At 40.8% G+C, this 14,381-nt stretch overlaps 1 protein-coding gene across 6 annotated transcripts in view; it reads left to right on the forward strand.

The window, feature by feature from the left end:
- The window catches only part of NETO1 (neuropilin and tolloid like 1), a 128,007-nt gene that overhangs the window by 94,324 nt on the left and 19,302 nt on the right, over positions 1-14,381 (forward strand). For all 6 annotated transcript variants that reach the window (XM_019524512.1, XM_019524538.1, XM_019524520.1 and 3 more), the window contains exon 7: positions 5,795-6,023. In XM_019524512.1, the coding sequence (XP_019380057.1) occupies positions 5,795-6,023 (229 nt within the window). The remainder of the gene's footprint in view (positions 1-5,794; positions 6,024-14,381) is intronic.

A 14,381-nucleotide genomic window follows, 5' to 3' on the forward strand; every position in this document is an offset into this window, starting at 1 on the left:
ATTGGGGTGGGGCAGTGAGCAGCATTGAAGAGAAGGGGGTGCACAGAGCAGTGAAAGGAGCACCTGGGCATGTGGTGAAATGGCAGCGAGAGGGAAATGTGGCTTTGGGGACCCATGGCCCCAGCTGATTTGGGTCTGCCCTGCTGGTATGGCCCCCAGCCACAGCCAAGTACAGACAGTCAAAAAGTCCAAGGATGAATTGATTCAATCTTCACAGGCTAGTCTAAGCTGTAAGCAAGCCAAATATTCACTTCTGATTCTGGAAATGCAGCCACATGCCTGCAGTGGCTCAAGCCAGAATCCATGCGGCACATTAGAAAGGATGTGGAGAAGCTTGAGAGACTCCAGAGGAGAGCCACATGCATGATTAGAGGTCAAGAGAAGAGGCCTTATGAGGAGAGGCTGAGACATGGGACTCTTCAGCCTGGTGAAGAGAAGGCTCAGGGGTGACTTGGTAGCAGCCTATAAATATATAAGGGGTGTGCATCTGGAACTGGGAGAACATCTGTTCACCAGGGCACCACAAGTGAAGACAAGGTCAAACGGTCATAAACTTCAGGAAGATCATTTTAGATTGGACATAAGGATAAACTTCTTTATCATTAGTCTCCAGAGTCTGGAACAGACTCCCCCCAAAAGTGGTGAAAGCATCTACCCTAGATATCTTTAAGAAATGCTTGGATGCTTATCTTGCTGGGGTGATCTGACCCCAACTGACTTCCTGCCCCTTGGGCAGGGGGCTGGAGCCAATGATCTCGGAAGGTCCCTTGCAGCCCTAATGTCTATGAAATCTCTGGCGTCTACTGGAGCATGCCTCCCTTCTTAGCTGGAGCAGACAGCTTGGGCCAAAGCTAGCTTTCCTACTCTGCAAGCTGGGGTTCACAGGGGAGGTGCAAAGCATCCTGGGATGCTGGGAGACAGCGAGTAACTTGAATAAGGAGGGGATCTGGGACAGAAGTTCAATAAACCAATTGAACCTTAATCAGTTAAGTCTGATACTACATCCATCCAGGTTTACCTTAAACCAGTTTCATTTTGCATTTTGAAAGCAGTTTATGTGCAGTGAACTTCTGCTGTGTTACAGATTTGAACTGGTTTCTGGCCACTTATATCATTGTATGTGTAAATTCTGTCCCTACACTAAGAAACTGGACTGCCCTGAGACAGATCTGTCAGGAAATTATCACACTTACTCCCTTCCAAAGATTATGTAGATACCCAGCCAAGGGGTGCACCTGAGAGAGTATGTTTCAGTGATCCACAATTTCTGTTGTGCTGCTTTCACACAGGAGTGAGAAAAGTCCATTCAAGATTAGACAGTGTGAATTGGCTTTCCACAATGTAACAATTCTACCGGTAGAGAACTGAGGCTATGATCTTGGCTCTCTCCGCCCATTGCTCCCTATTTTCAGCTTGGTCTGGCAGAGGCATGGAGTCCCTGCTTTATTCAGATCATGCTATTGTGAGAGGCCCCTGAGCAACTGTGAAGGGATTTGGGAGGGGTGTGGGGGGAAGTCTCTGTTCTGCACAGCTGTGCAGGATCTGATCAATCTAGCCTCAGACTATTGCGCATGACTGACAGGCCACCTGGATGTGGTTTGCATAGATAAGGTAGGGCACTTGTTATTTTTTTAACTTGTTTGCAGCTGCTTCTAGGGGTGCCCAATCTAGACTCTCCCATGCAAACATAAACCCAAAGAATATAAAAGAGAGCTGCCACCTCACCAGTGCCCTGTACCTTGGGTTAATATTATGTAAGAGATGAAGGGAAATTAGGAGCTCCTCTGATGATTGGTACTACTAATAATACTAACAGTCAGTTATCAACAATACAGTGATAGGGTAAAAAGAATGAAGATTTCAAGAGCCAAGGGTAGAAAAGGTGCTGAGATAGTATTCATGTGCAAGAAAGGAAGGGAAGAGCAGTCAAGGGAAAAAGAGGAAGAAGAGGACAGGTAATAAGGAATATGACTTGATAGACAAAAGTAGGCAGTGAGATTTTTTTTTTTTGGTTTCTTTTAAAATACATTTGTCGCATTAACCACAGCTAAAAATACCCCAATATCTTCTAAAGATTCCTTTACCATGTAACCAATAAGTGTAGATGAGTCGGGGTGGATGCTCATGAATGAGAGAGGAGCTAGCTCTCGAGGCACAATGTTTATCAAAACACCATGAGAAGAAAATGACAATCCCTGAAAAAGCAAGGTAGTAATACTTCCACTAGTAATGGGTGAAAAGGAAAGTGCTGTAGATAGAGGTTGGTGAAATAATATTTTGTAGGTTGTGGAGCTTGTGAATTAAAGCAAAACGTTGCATTTTATAGATCAGCAGAACTAAAGTTTTCTTAGCTTATGGTTGCTTTTCCAAAAGACATTCTGACTATTCTGGAATACATTCATTCAATACTACCAGTAATTTGTTTTGAACAAATTTTCTCAGTTATACTAACTGGTGTATCAGCCCCTCAGGAGAGAGGAATATTGCAATAGAGCCTGGGGTAATAGCTAGGGTATAAAATTGACCACAAAGAGCTCTGAGTTTTGGTTATGACACTGGTATGCTATTACTCTGATCACTTACCCACTCTGAGCCTTGATTACTCTATATGTAAAATGGTAATATTAAAATTTATAAGAATGTTATAGAGTGTAACTAGTGTTTGGGAAACGACTTTAAAACCTGGAATGAAAGGTACTATATAATGGCCCCCCACCCCATTCTCCCCCTAAATGCCACAAAATATTTTCAAAATAAGGATCAGACAGACAGAAAGAACCTAAACAATCTAGTTTTCATGTACTGAGTTATTCATGTACCAAAAGCTCTCTTAATATTAGCATTATCTGAAGTGAGTTCATTTGTAAAGAATGGAATGGTGAAATGCATTATGATATTTTATCTGAATCATTAATAGCTAATTTGGAAGCATACTCTGTCAAGTAACAGACTGCTTAATACTGCCATACATTTTAAGTCATTTGTGTTTTAATACATGGGTGAGGTGAAACAAAGGTTTCTCTAGATTCCTGGGATATGATGCTTATACTTTATGCCAGGCTATAAAATGTAGTGAATAGGCCCTGTTCTTCTGTACATGTAGAAAACTATTAGAAGTGAATGGGGGGATTTTTTGTGTTAAAGATTCCCTGGAGAGGGAAGTATTCATGATTCTTAATTCATCTGAAGTTCTCTTTTTTCCCTCTGTCCCTTTCTAGTAAAGATTTAGGTTTGACATACATTCTGCTGGATACTGGGTTCACATACACAGGTTTTTCTCCTCTTTCTGCCTTACTATAGTTCCGTACAAAAAAATTATAATGTGTGCTAGATATTTTGAGCAGTCATAAAGTACACATAATGTACCTTTTAAACTATTATTTATTATCTGTATTACTGGACTGTTTACTTTTCTTTAATTTACTAGAATTTTTTTCTTGACCCAATTTCTTTCCTGACTTAGTCTTACAGACTTCAGTGAATGGTAACTCTAAACAGTTCAAACCATTTTTTTATTCTTTATCATGAATTAGATATGTTATTACATTTGATGATATAGCTTAAAATTATGTGGAACATGTAATCTTTTCTTTGTCAACATTGTGACCATCTTCAAGTCAGTGTGTGGCAACTACTGAGGCATTGCCCTCCTTTCCATCACTGGGAAGATTTTTACTCGCATCCTTCTGAATTGCCTCCTTGCCCTTGCCAGAGATGTTCTTCCAGAATCCCATTGTGGCTTTAGACCATCATGGGGTACCACCAACATGACTGTTGTAGCACACCCGATTCAGGAAAAATGTAGAGAGCAACAACGGGAGCTGTTTACAGCATTCATTGGCCTAACCGAGGCCTTCGACTCCATCAGATGTGAAGCCTTATGGAAGGTGCTGGCTAGGTTTGGTTGTCTACTGAAGTTCATCAGCATACTCAGACTACTCCGTGATGGGATGACCACCACAGTCCTTTGCAATGGATCAGAGACAGACCCATTTACCATCCATACTGGTGTCAAGCAGGGCTGTATCATCACTCCAACCCTTTTCTCCATCTATCTTGCTGTGATTTTGATTCTCATCTGTAACCGCCTTCCTCTCAGAATTGGTGTTAAGTATTGAATGGACAGTCACCTTTTCAACCTGTGGTGCCTTCACAGCAAAACAAAAGTTAGCAAGGTTGGTATCATAGACCTTCAGTATGCTGACCACTGTGTTATCCTCGCACACACTGAGACCAATCTGTAGTCCACCCTTGACCTTTTCTCAGGTGCCTATCATAGCCTGGGACTCTCTCTTAATACTGGGAAGACAAAGGTGCTCCATCAGCCTGCCTCAGCACAAGCTTCTCCCCCCACCCCCACAAATTACCATTGGTAGAGAACCCCTTGAAAACATCAAGCATTTCTCATGCCTAGGCAGCCGTCTCTCCCCATTAGTCAGTCTTGATGCAGAAATTGAACATAGGATTTGCTGTTCCAGTGTGTACCTCAGAAAGCTGCTTTTCCTTGTCTTTGCCAACTGAGATCTGTAGTTGGAAACTAAAATCCTGGTCTACAACACAGTGGTTATCCCCATGCTCCTCTACAGGTGTGAAATGTGGGTGACATGTCAAAGCCATCTTAAGCTCCTGGAACTGTTCCATCAGCATTGCCTCAGGAAAATTTTTTGCATTAGATGGGAAGACCACTGCACCAATGCCAGCACCCTCTCTACAGGTAAGATAACCAGCATTGAGGCAAAGATCATGAAACATCAACTCCACTGGTCTGGCCACTGTGTAAGGATGGCTGACACTCATCTCCTGAAGCAAGTCATCTCCTCTCAACTCAGTCATGGAAAGAGGAATGACAAGACAGAGAAAGCACTACATGGACATCCTGAAAGCATATTTTAAGGGTGTCATCAACTTTACAAACTGGGAAGTGCTTGTTTGTAACGGGTTTCAATGGCATTTCACCATACATCAAGCTACAGCCCACTTCAAAGAGAAGTGTTGCTCAGAAAGCCAAGAAATGACACAGGAGGAAGGAAAGTGCACAACATCCTGGCCAACAGCTGCTCCCCTCCTCCCCACTCCTGCCCCTCCCGAGGCACCATCTGTCATATCCATGGAAAAACTTGCAGAGCACAGATTAGACTCTTCAGCCATTTTAAGACTCACCAATAATGTCCCTTGTCCCCCCCCCCCAGCAGACATCATCCTCATATTGAAGGATAGCCAAAGATAAGTTTTCTAGAGAGATTTATATGAAACACTGTTAATTTAATTCCTGTCAAATCATAGAGTTCTTAGTGTAAGGGCTTTGTTTACAATGACCGAGATGATGACCAAATTGCTTGAGGAAACTCGGAAAGGTAAATGAATGGCTCCCACGTTTCCACTTGTTGAATCAGTGGTGCCAACATATCTTGGAGTCAACACACCTTGACTCTGGGAAGGGGGCATCAGTTATTTGCCTTATTGTTTTCTGTGCAAGGTACGTAAGAGAGCAATTCAGGAAGGGATTTCTCATCTCTCTGCCCAGGTTGGATGATAACAGGACACTTCTAAAAAAAGGATGCATTTAGTAGTTTAAACTGGAACTGAAAGCATCATCTGGACTAGAATTCAGGGGTAGATGCCTTGTGATGAAAAATAAGCAACACTCATTTACTGTACCAGTATAAGAATATAAACATAGCCAGTGGAGAGTCCCTCTGATTGTTCTGATTAAAATTTAGTGTCTATTTTTCAACCAATGGGAGTAATATTGTTTAATGATTCTTCATGTTTTGGTTCACTTCTTCTTTTGTAGATATATTTACGATTCCTGGACTATGAAATGCAGAATTCTAATGAATGCAAAAGGAATTTTGTGGCTGTCTATGATGGAAGTAGCTCTGTAGAAGATTTAAAAGCTAAGTTTTGTAGCACTGTTGCTAACGATGTGATGCTGCGTACTGGTCTTGGGGTAATTCGCATGTGGGCAGATGAAGGCAGTCGACACAGCCGATTCCAGATGCTCTTCACATCTTTCCAAGAACGTAAGACTCCAAGCACTCTATCTTTCAGTATGTTAAATGATACAAGACTCATAAACTGCTAATGGTGTTTTCTTCATGCAGAATAAGCACAGAAGGATGTTGCTTAACAAGCTAAATAAGTCACCAACACAATTTTTATTCCATATGTATTACACTTTGTGCTAATTTGTAAGAGAGTGGATAGAGTACAGGCCTGGGAGGTGGGAAGTCTTGAATTTCAGTTCTTACAATGACTACGTCTTTGATTCAGACAAGCTTCTTAATTTTTCCCTTTACTTAATACGGAGGAAGATATTGGGAGAAATTTGCTCTTTAGAAAGTGCTTTGAGATCTTAATATGAGCAGCACTGGAGAATTGCAATATTATTTTAACATACTTGATGCGTATGTCCTCATTTGCAATATTTATGTATGGTATTATCCTGCTAAGTTACAGGTCCATCCAACCTTAGATGTCTATTATATTAAAACAGTTGCAATACACTATTTGCTGTGGCCAACAATACAAAAGGGAATGATATAGTTAACATCATGTAGTTAGCCACCTTTGACTTTCCAGTACAAATGGCCAACCATCCACAAACATTTGTATCAATTGGGGTTTTCATAAGTCTGGTACAAAAATGAAGACCATGCCTCTAGGATCATAGCAAGTTGCTTTAACATGCTTGCCACTGTGGCCCACACCTGCCTAGCAAGGAAAACTTTGACTTATTTTTCATAATAGTGAAAAAGATTTAGAAAATATACATGACAAATTTCATTTTGAAAAACTCAGACTAAAATAATATTCACTTTAGGCAGCCCTCCCTCACAGTAATTTATAAAAAACAGCAATAACTTTCGGACTCAGACTTATTAGCAAAGAAAGAGTTGTTTCAAGGCAACAATGAGAACATCCTCCAAAAAGTTTGATTAATTTAAGCCAGTTTTGAAAGGAGAATAGGTTTTATTTGATTTAAAGATAATAAGATGTTTTTATTTCCTCAGCAAAGGAGTTTATGTTTATTTACAAATTCTGATTCATATTAACTTTAATATTGTTTTTACTCTTGTGGATCACATCTGATAGGCAGAGTACAGTGAAGCAAGTGATAAGTACTGAGGGGGAAGGGTGGGAGAATAGGGAACACCAATATGAGCAATAGCAATAATATGGGGCCACACAGTAAAAGAGGCGCAAGTGAAAGATATTTGATCTAACAGAAGGCCATCGATAGCTAAAATGTTCGACTTCTTGATTTGTATTCTGTATGTACTCTATGATGAAGCAATGAGACTTTGTTGAGATCAGCTTATGTGGTTCCTTAATTATGGCTCCGATTAAAAATTTGTTACACGGCCAAATGGCCTGGAACCGTGTATATCAGTTCTCAAACATTTCAGTCTTAAGGCCAGTCTGTGTTCCTCTTGTCTATAAATCATGCTAGTGTCTAAAATACAGTGAGAATCCTCTCTTAAGATGATAATGCTCTTTGCTTGATTCTGTGACTGGAGAAGTCTTGAATATTCAAGGTCTGATTCATAAAAAAAAATAAAATCTGGATACTGTTACCTTAGAAACAACTGCACAGGCATTGGGGGTTCATTGCATATAAAGAATTGAAGAGTAATGCATACTGTTCCATCTTGAGAGCATGGATTAAGCAAGTATATATTTGCAAATCTTTACTATTCAAACATAAGCTTTGGGACATTCAAACATTTCCCTGTAAAAGTAATGATTCAACTTATGAAGTTCCTTGTGCTGCAAAAAAAATATATGTGACCTTCTACAGCTGAGGCATTGACATCATCTCATAAGCAATAGCACTGGATATTAAGCATCATTATGACAAGGTATCGAATCTTTTCAGGGCATTTTAGCTTCTAATGTTCCTCTAAACAATTAGGCTGCTTAGAGATGTAGAAAAAATTCCCAAAATAGCACTTTACTTTCAGCTTGGCGCACCTCTGCATGTAGTGCAGTGCATGCCCACAGCAAATGCCCAATAGCTGATTGAATCAGCTATTAGATAAAAGTGCCAAAAGCCATGTTGAAGTATGTAATCTACACAGACATTGAGCAAGCTGGATCAAACTGTAAAGTGCTGGGTTTTGTTTTTTGTTTTTTTGGGGGGGGGTTGGGGGGGGGGTTCCACGCCTGTCAGTGGACTTAATGACATGCCAAACTTTTACTATCATAGTAGTAAGGACTAAATTCTGCCTTTAGGTGTCTACATACCTTTATAAATTTCATAGACATTAGGGCTGCAAGGGACCTCACAAGATCATTGGGTCCAGCCCCATACCCAAGGGGCAGGGAGTCAGCTAGGGTCAAAGGATCCCAGCAAGATAGACATCCAAATGTTTCTTGAAAGTGTCCAGAGTAGGTGCTTGCACCACCTCTGTGGGGAGTCTATTCCATGCCTTGGGGTCTTAGACAGTAAAGAAGTTTTTCCTTATGTGTAGCCTAAAGTGGTCTTTCAGGAGTTTTTGATCATTGGACTTTGTCTTCCCTTGGGGTGCCCTAGTGAACAGACATTCTCCCAGTTCCTGATGCAAACCCCTCATGTACTTATAGACTGCCACCAAGCTGCGCCCCCTGCCGAGCCTTTGCTTCTCCAGACTGAAGAGTCCCATGGCTCGCAGCCTCTCTTCATAAGGGCTGATCTCTTGCCCTCTGATCATGCATGTGGCTCTCCTCTGGACTCTTTCAAGCTTTTCCACATCCTGTCCGAATTGCAGAACCAAGAATTGGATGCAGTACTCCAGCCGTGGCCTCACCAAAGCTGAGTACAGTGGCAGAATAACTTTCTGGGTCTTGCTTGAGATGCATTGGTATATGCAAGCCAGAGTTTTGTTTGCTTTATTGGATACGGTATCACATTGGTGGCTCATGTTCATCTTGTGGTCAGTCATGAACCCCATGTCTCTTTCAGTCATGGTGCTAGCGAGTGCAGCACTGCTGAGCCTATAAGTGTGATGCAGGATTTTTCTCCTGAGGTGGAGCACCTTGCATTTCTCTGTACTGAATGCCATCAGGTTTTCATCTACCCACCTTGCAAACCTGTCGAGTTTGGCCTGGATCACCAGCCTATCCTCAAGTGTGGACACTCTTCTCCATAGTTTGGTGTCATCAGTGACCTTAGCCAGTCCACTTTTCACACCAGAGTCCAGATCATTTATAAATACATTAAAGAGTACAGGTCCAAGAATGGAGCCTTGGGGGATGCCATTGGTCACTATGTTTCCTATTGATTTGGTTCCACCAACTACCGCTCTCTGGGTACAACCTTGGAGCAAGTTCCCCAGGTCCATAAGGCTGTCAAGGCTGCAGTTCCCCAATTTTCCCATGAGGACATCACAGAACACCAAGTCAAAAGCTTTTTGAAGTCTAAATATATGATATCAACCTCTTCTCCTTTGTCCAGGTGATGTGTCACCTGGTCATAGATAGAAATGAGATTAGTCAGGCAGGACCTACCCACAAAAAAGCCATGTTGACTATTCCTCAGAATGATGCCTTTTGTTATCCTGTCATTAATGGCTTCTTTGATGATTTCTTCCAAGATCTTTCCAGGGATTGAGGTCAAACTGATTGGCCTGTAGTTTACCAGATCTTCCTTCCTTTCTTGAAGATAGGCACCACATTGGCTCTGTTCCAGCCTTCTGGTACCTCACCCGAGTGCCATGAGTTCTCAAATATCCTTGCTAGTGGCCATGCTATGATGTCAGCCAGTTCTTTTAGGACTCTTGGGTGCAACCAATCTGAACCAGCTCATTTGTGGGTGTCCAGCCTCTCAAGATGTTCCCTCACAAGATCTACACCAATGGTGGTCATATATTCACCCTTATCCTGGTGATCCTGCATCTTGCTATGCTGCATCTTGTCAGGCAGGGTGGTCTCTTTGGTGAAAGACTGACGAAAGTAATCACTAAACAGATTGGCTTTTTCCTGGGTGTCAGTTATCAGCTCCCCCATTTGGTTTATCAGGGATCTGGTGTTGCCCTTGTTTTTCTTTCTGACTTCTGACGTATCTGAAGAAAGACTTTTTATTGTCCTTGATTTGCGTAGCCAGTCGGAGTTCAGTTACAGCCTTGGCTTTTCTAGTTCGCTTCCTACCAGTGCAGACCTGTGCTGCATACTTCTCCTTAGTGATGTTTCCTATCTTCCATCCTTTATAAGCTTCTCTTTTTAGACACAGGAGATCCATGAGTTCCCTATTGAGCCAAGAACATTGCCAGGCCCTTTTACTACCTTTCCTATGGGCTGGAATGGGCTTCCCTTGTGCTTCAAGGATCACTTCCTCAAGGAGCAACCACTTATTGTAAACTCCCCTCCCTGTCAAATCATGGTCTCTCAGGGCCTCGACAACTAGGCTCCTGAGCTTATGAAAGCTAACTTTCCCAAAACAAGGACTTCTGCATTTCTGACTGACTTGCCAGCTTTGCAATGGATAGTGAAAGTGATCAACTTGTGGTCACTGTCTCCCAGTTTCCCTTCAATTCTTAGGCATTTCCCAGGGACAAGATGCCATGGCACAAGGTGTGCCACTGCTTCTTTTTCCTGGTGAAACAAATGTCTGTGCTTGTGTGGACATGGCCATTCAGTTCATTCAAAACCAAGAAAGAAGCAAACTGGAATTTCAGTAGTAGGGGCAGGTAGCATTTTGTTGTCATTCATTTTAGGCATTGATTCTATAGCTTAGTAAGGATTCTGTATTATTTTTAATGTGTTATACCCAGGTGAAAGAGTGGCAAAATCCATATAGTCTCATATTTTATTATGGTACAAGTTGTCATGAGTTGCTTTCACACAAGATCCTTTACTTAATGTGATACCAAAGTTTCAGTGTTGGAAAGACATGCAGGTGCTGGTAAAGTTGTTTGTTACAAAAAAGTCCATGTACTGGTTTTGGTCTTTGTGGAAAGAGGTTAGTAAGCAGCAGGATAGTTTGCTCTCTTTCTCAGAATCAATTCTTGAAGCAGAGTTGTTTTAAAAAAACAACACATTATGCTGGGAATGGAAGTTTAAAAAGGGTATTCTTGCATGCAGTTGATCACCTCTGTTTCAAAGAGATATATCTATAAATAAGATAGATTTATACTATTCACACCTTACATCACTGATTTCTCCTTCAATATTAGTACTTCTCTTCCAGTATCCTTTTCTTACTGTCTTGTAGGTCCTAGAACTCTACTATCACTGAAGTGCAGTGACATTTTATGACAGATGGGTTACTGTTTTCTTAATGTGGGGTCACAATATCTTACAAACAAGATGCTAAACCAATTATACTAATAAAATGAGTAGGCAAGTGTTATGTGACTGAAAGTAGTAGGTACCTGGAATATTTATTGAGTTGTATTAGCATGTGTGCCAAATATCATTGTGTTTTGTCCATTTAAGCTGTATCTGTTCAATTCACATTTCCATTTTACATATTTTAAAATTAATCTGGATCTTTAAATATCTTATGACCATGTCATAGATATGTGTGTGCATGAGTGTGTATATGTACTCTCAATATGAAGTCAATTGAGATTCAAAATAATGGTTGGAGAAGAAAAAGGCAAAAAAACAGACCCTGGCATTTGTTTCTCTGTTTCCCATTAACTGTTTGCCATACTTTCTGCAACTCTCACAGTGATCTCCAGCCTGATTAATGACTGCTCACTCAATGAGCTTTGCTGCTAAACAGGCCTAAAAGAATACTCTCAGAAACTGGGTGTATCCATATGAGAAAATCCTTCTTAATGTATAGTAGACAAAATATTTGTTCTAGCACCCCTGACAGGTATCTGAAAGTATTCCATCCCTCTCTATTCATAATTCAGCGTAAGAAATATTTTTTTCAGTAAAGGTATCTCCTTCAATCCATGATCATCATAAAATACCATTCCTTTACGTATTATTTTGTCCCACTTCCAGTATAAGGTTTTTCTTAAAGCCTTGGCTTGCTTAAAGGAGAGCATGCTCCACCCATGTTCTTATTTTCTTTTTCTAAACACAAAAGCATTCTGATAGTGAAGCATAGACCAGATTGACTGGGAGAATAGAGATATTTTGTACAGTGCTGTCAGCCAAATCCCTGTTTATGGCTGAAGTAACCTGCTCATAGATGAATATCCCAAAGTAAGAGCAAACTTCTAGTGCAGTAGAGCTATTGTAGAGGCACATTTCTAGTTTTGTTTATTCTGATAATGCAAAGGAACTTGCTCAGAATAGGGAGCCATTGTGTTAAGTAAGGTTCATACACATAATAAGAAACAGTATCCACACTGAAGAATTCACAATATAAGCTGACAAAGCATTGGCTACTCTCACTTCTTGTTGCCAGTGTAACAGAGGGAAAGTCTGGGGCAGCCTTGTGCTGTGCTGATGATCAACCATGATTATCAGCCTATTATTGATATTTATAGCCAAATTAAGTTAGACTGTGTGTATGTGTGTGTGTGTGCAACAAATTTGTATGTATTTATGATATCTGTGCACAAATAATATGTGTGTATACATGAATTTTGCATTTAAATCTTTTTATAACTGAATTTTCTACACATAAAGAACTTTTAAGCTGAAGCAAAAGCTATCTTTGAACTGTAGACAGGATGACAAACAAATATTTATTTAAAAAATGTTAAAACTGTTGTGCTGAAGAATAACTGAAAAATGGCTATGTTTCAAAACTGAAATATTTTGATATGTAGTGCAATTTGTAACCAAAAGTAAAATGGGCAGATGTTTTAAGTTCTGACTATGGAACTGAGGCAGTAAAGATAGAGTGTCAGGTTCTGTAGTTATAGTATTCATTCTAATTCATTGTTGTTATATTATTCATTCATTTGACTTCAAGGTTGCATCCATGTAAACCAGCCGTTTTTCTTGGAATGTAGCCAAATACAGTATTTCTGGATTACTGTATTTATGTGTACTATTTATAGGGTTATATGATACATATACATGCAAATAAAATGCATAAAGTACTACTGTATAGGTATACATTATATATAAAGATGTATGGTAATGCTTTCCAGTTGACTTCAGTGAGAGATGCACACACAGTAAGCATCTGAGATCCTGTGAACTAAATATTTCTTGAAATTAACAGACCTCAGGTTGAATGCATATCATCTAGGGCAGTGTTTTTTTCTGAATGTTTCTCTTTTAGCACTTAGGGATGATTTTGCTACCATATCCACATTAAATAGTTTTGGCTTGGTAGTCCCATTAAATTCTATTGGCTTCCCTGTTAATTTATTCGTACTAGAAATAATCCACCATAGAATCTTTTTTACAGTCTACATTTTAATTTTAATTTTAAAAGGCTCTCTAATTTTTTTAAAGGCACCAGAACTCACGTGTACATCATACTAACCCTTATCAAAAGCTGCATTTACTCTGACCCAGGGTGCCTTGAGGTAGCTAGAAAAGGAGAGACAGGTATTAAGATACAATGGGTTTTTTGTGCATGTGAGATCTCTCTTTTAATGGTAGAAGAGAGCAGGACATATGACTTCACTTCATTGATTAATGACAGGTTTATTGTAGTGCGCACTATTTTAACAATTTTAATAAGTGTAATGGAAGACATATGGTATGATTGACAGATTTTTTTTCCCTTGGGGTATGAGGAAAAGCAATCTCCTCATTCTTTCAAGGATGATGGGAAGAACACCTGAAGGACTTCACTCTGTTTTTGTAAAAAGAAAGGTGTTACTGTTCAGGGGAATGTATGCACATAAGATTAATGCAAAGCAATACATTCTGGTGTATATCATGCCAGAGTTTACTGCTCCCGGATGACACATTTACATGTGCACTTGGGATTGCAGCACATTGAGCTGGGTCAGAGCAACTGCGGCTTGCAGGAGGCCTGGGGGGATCAACCTCAGGCATGGCTGGTAAACTCAGACTGGGGGGATGGGAGGAATGTCACATGGGAGTGGATGGGAGGGGTTTGCAGCCAGCCGGGAGCAGGGTGGATTTTGCAGCTGGCCAGGAGCAGGCAGGGGTTGCAGCCGGCTGGGCACTCCCGGCTGCAACCTCCCCCCCTGTCCCCTGCTCCTGGCTGTCTGCAAACCTCCCCCAGCTCCCATGTGTTGCTCCACCCACCCCATCAGTCTTAGTTCACCAGTCACCCTTGGTCATCCTGCCAGCCCAGGGCTGCTCCAGCATGGTTCAACGTGCTGTGGAGGGGCTGTCTGGGGCATGAGGGTACTTCAGTATGGGGCTAACCAGCAGGCAATCCCACAATGAAGCACCCTTATGCCCCAGCCAGCCCTATCAATGTCTACATGTGCGTTTCTGTGCACTAAAGAACTCTGCCATAGTATAGTACTTGTTTACTAGTAGTGTACTAGTAACAGTAACAGAGT

Source organism: Gavialis gangeticus, unplaced genomic scaffold (genome assembly GCF_001723915.1).
Source record: "Gavialis gangeticus isolate Ggan-Ray unplaced genomic scaffold, GavGan_comp1, whole genome shotgun sequence".
Classification (NCBI taxonomy): domain Eukaryota; kingdom Metazoa; phylum Chordata; order Crocodylia; family Gavialidae; genus Gavialis; species Gavialis gangeticus.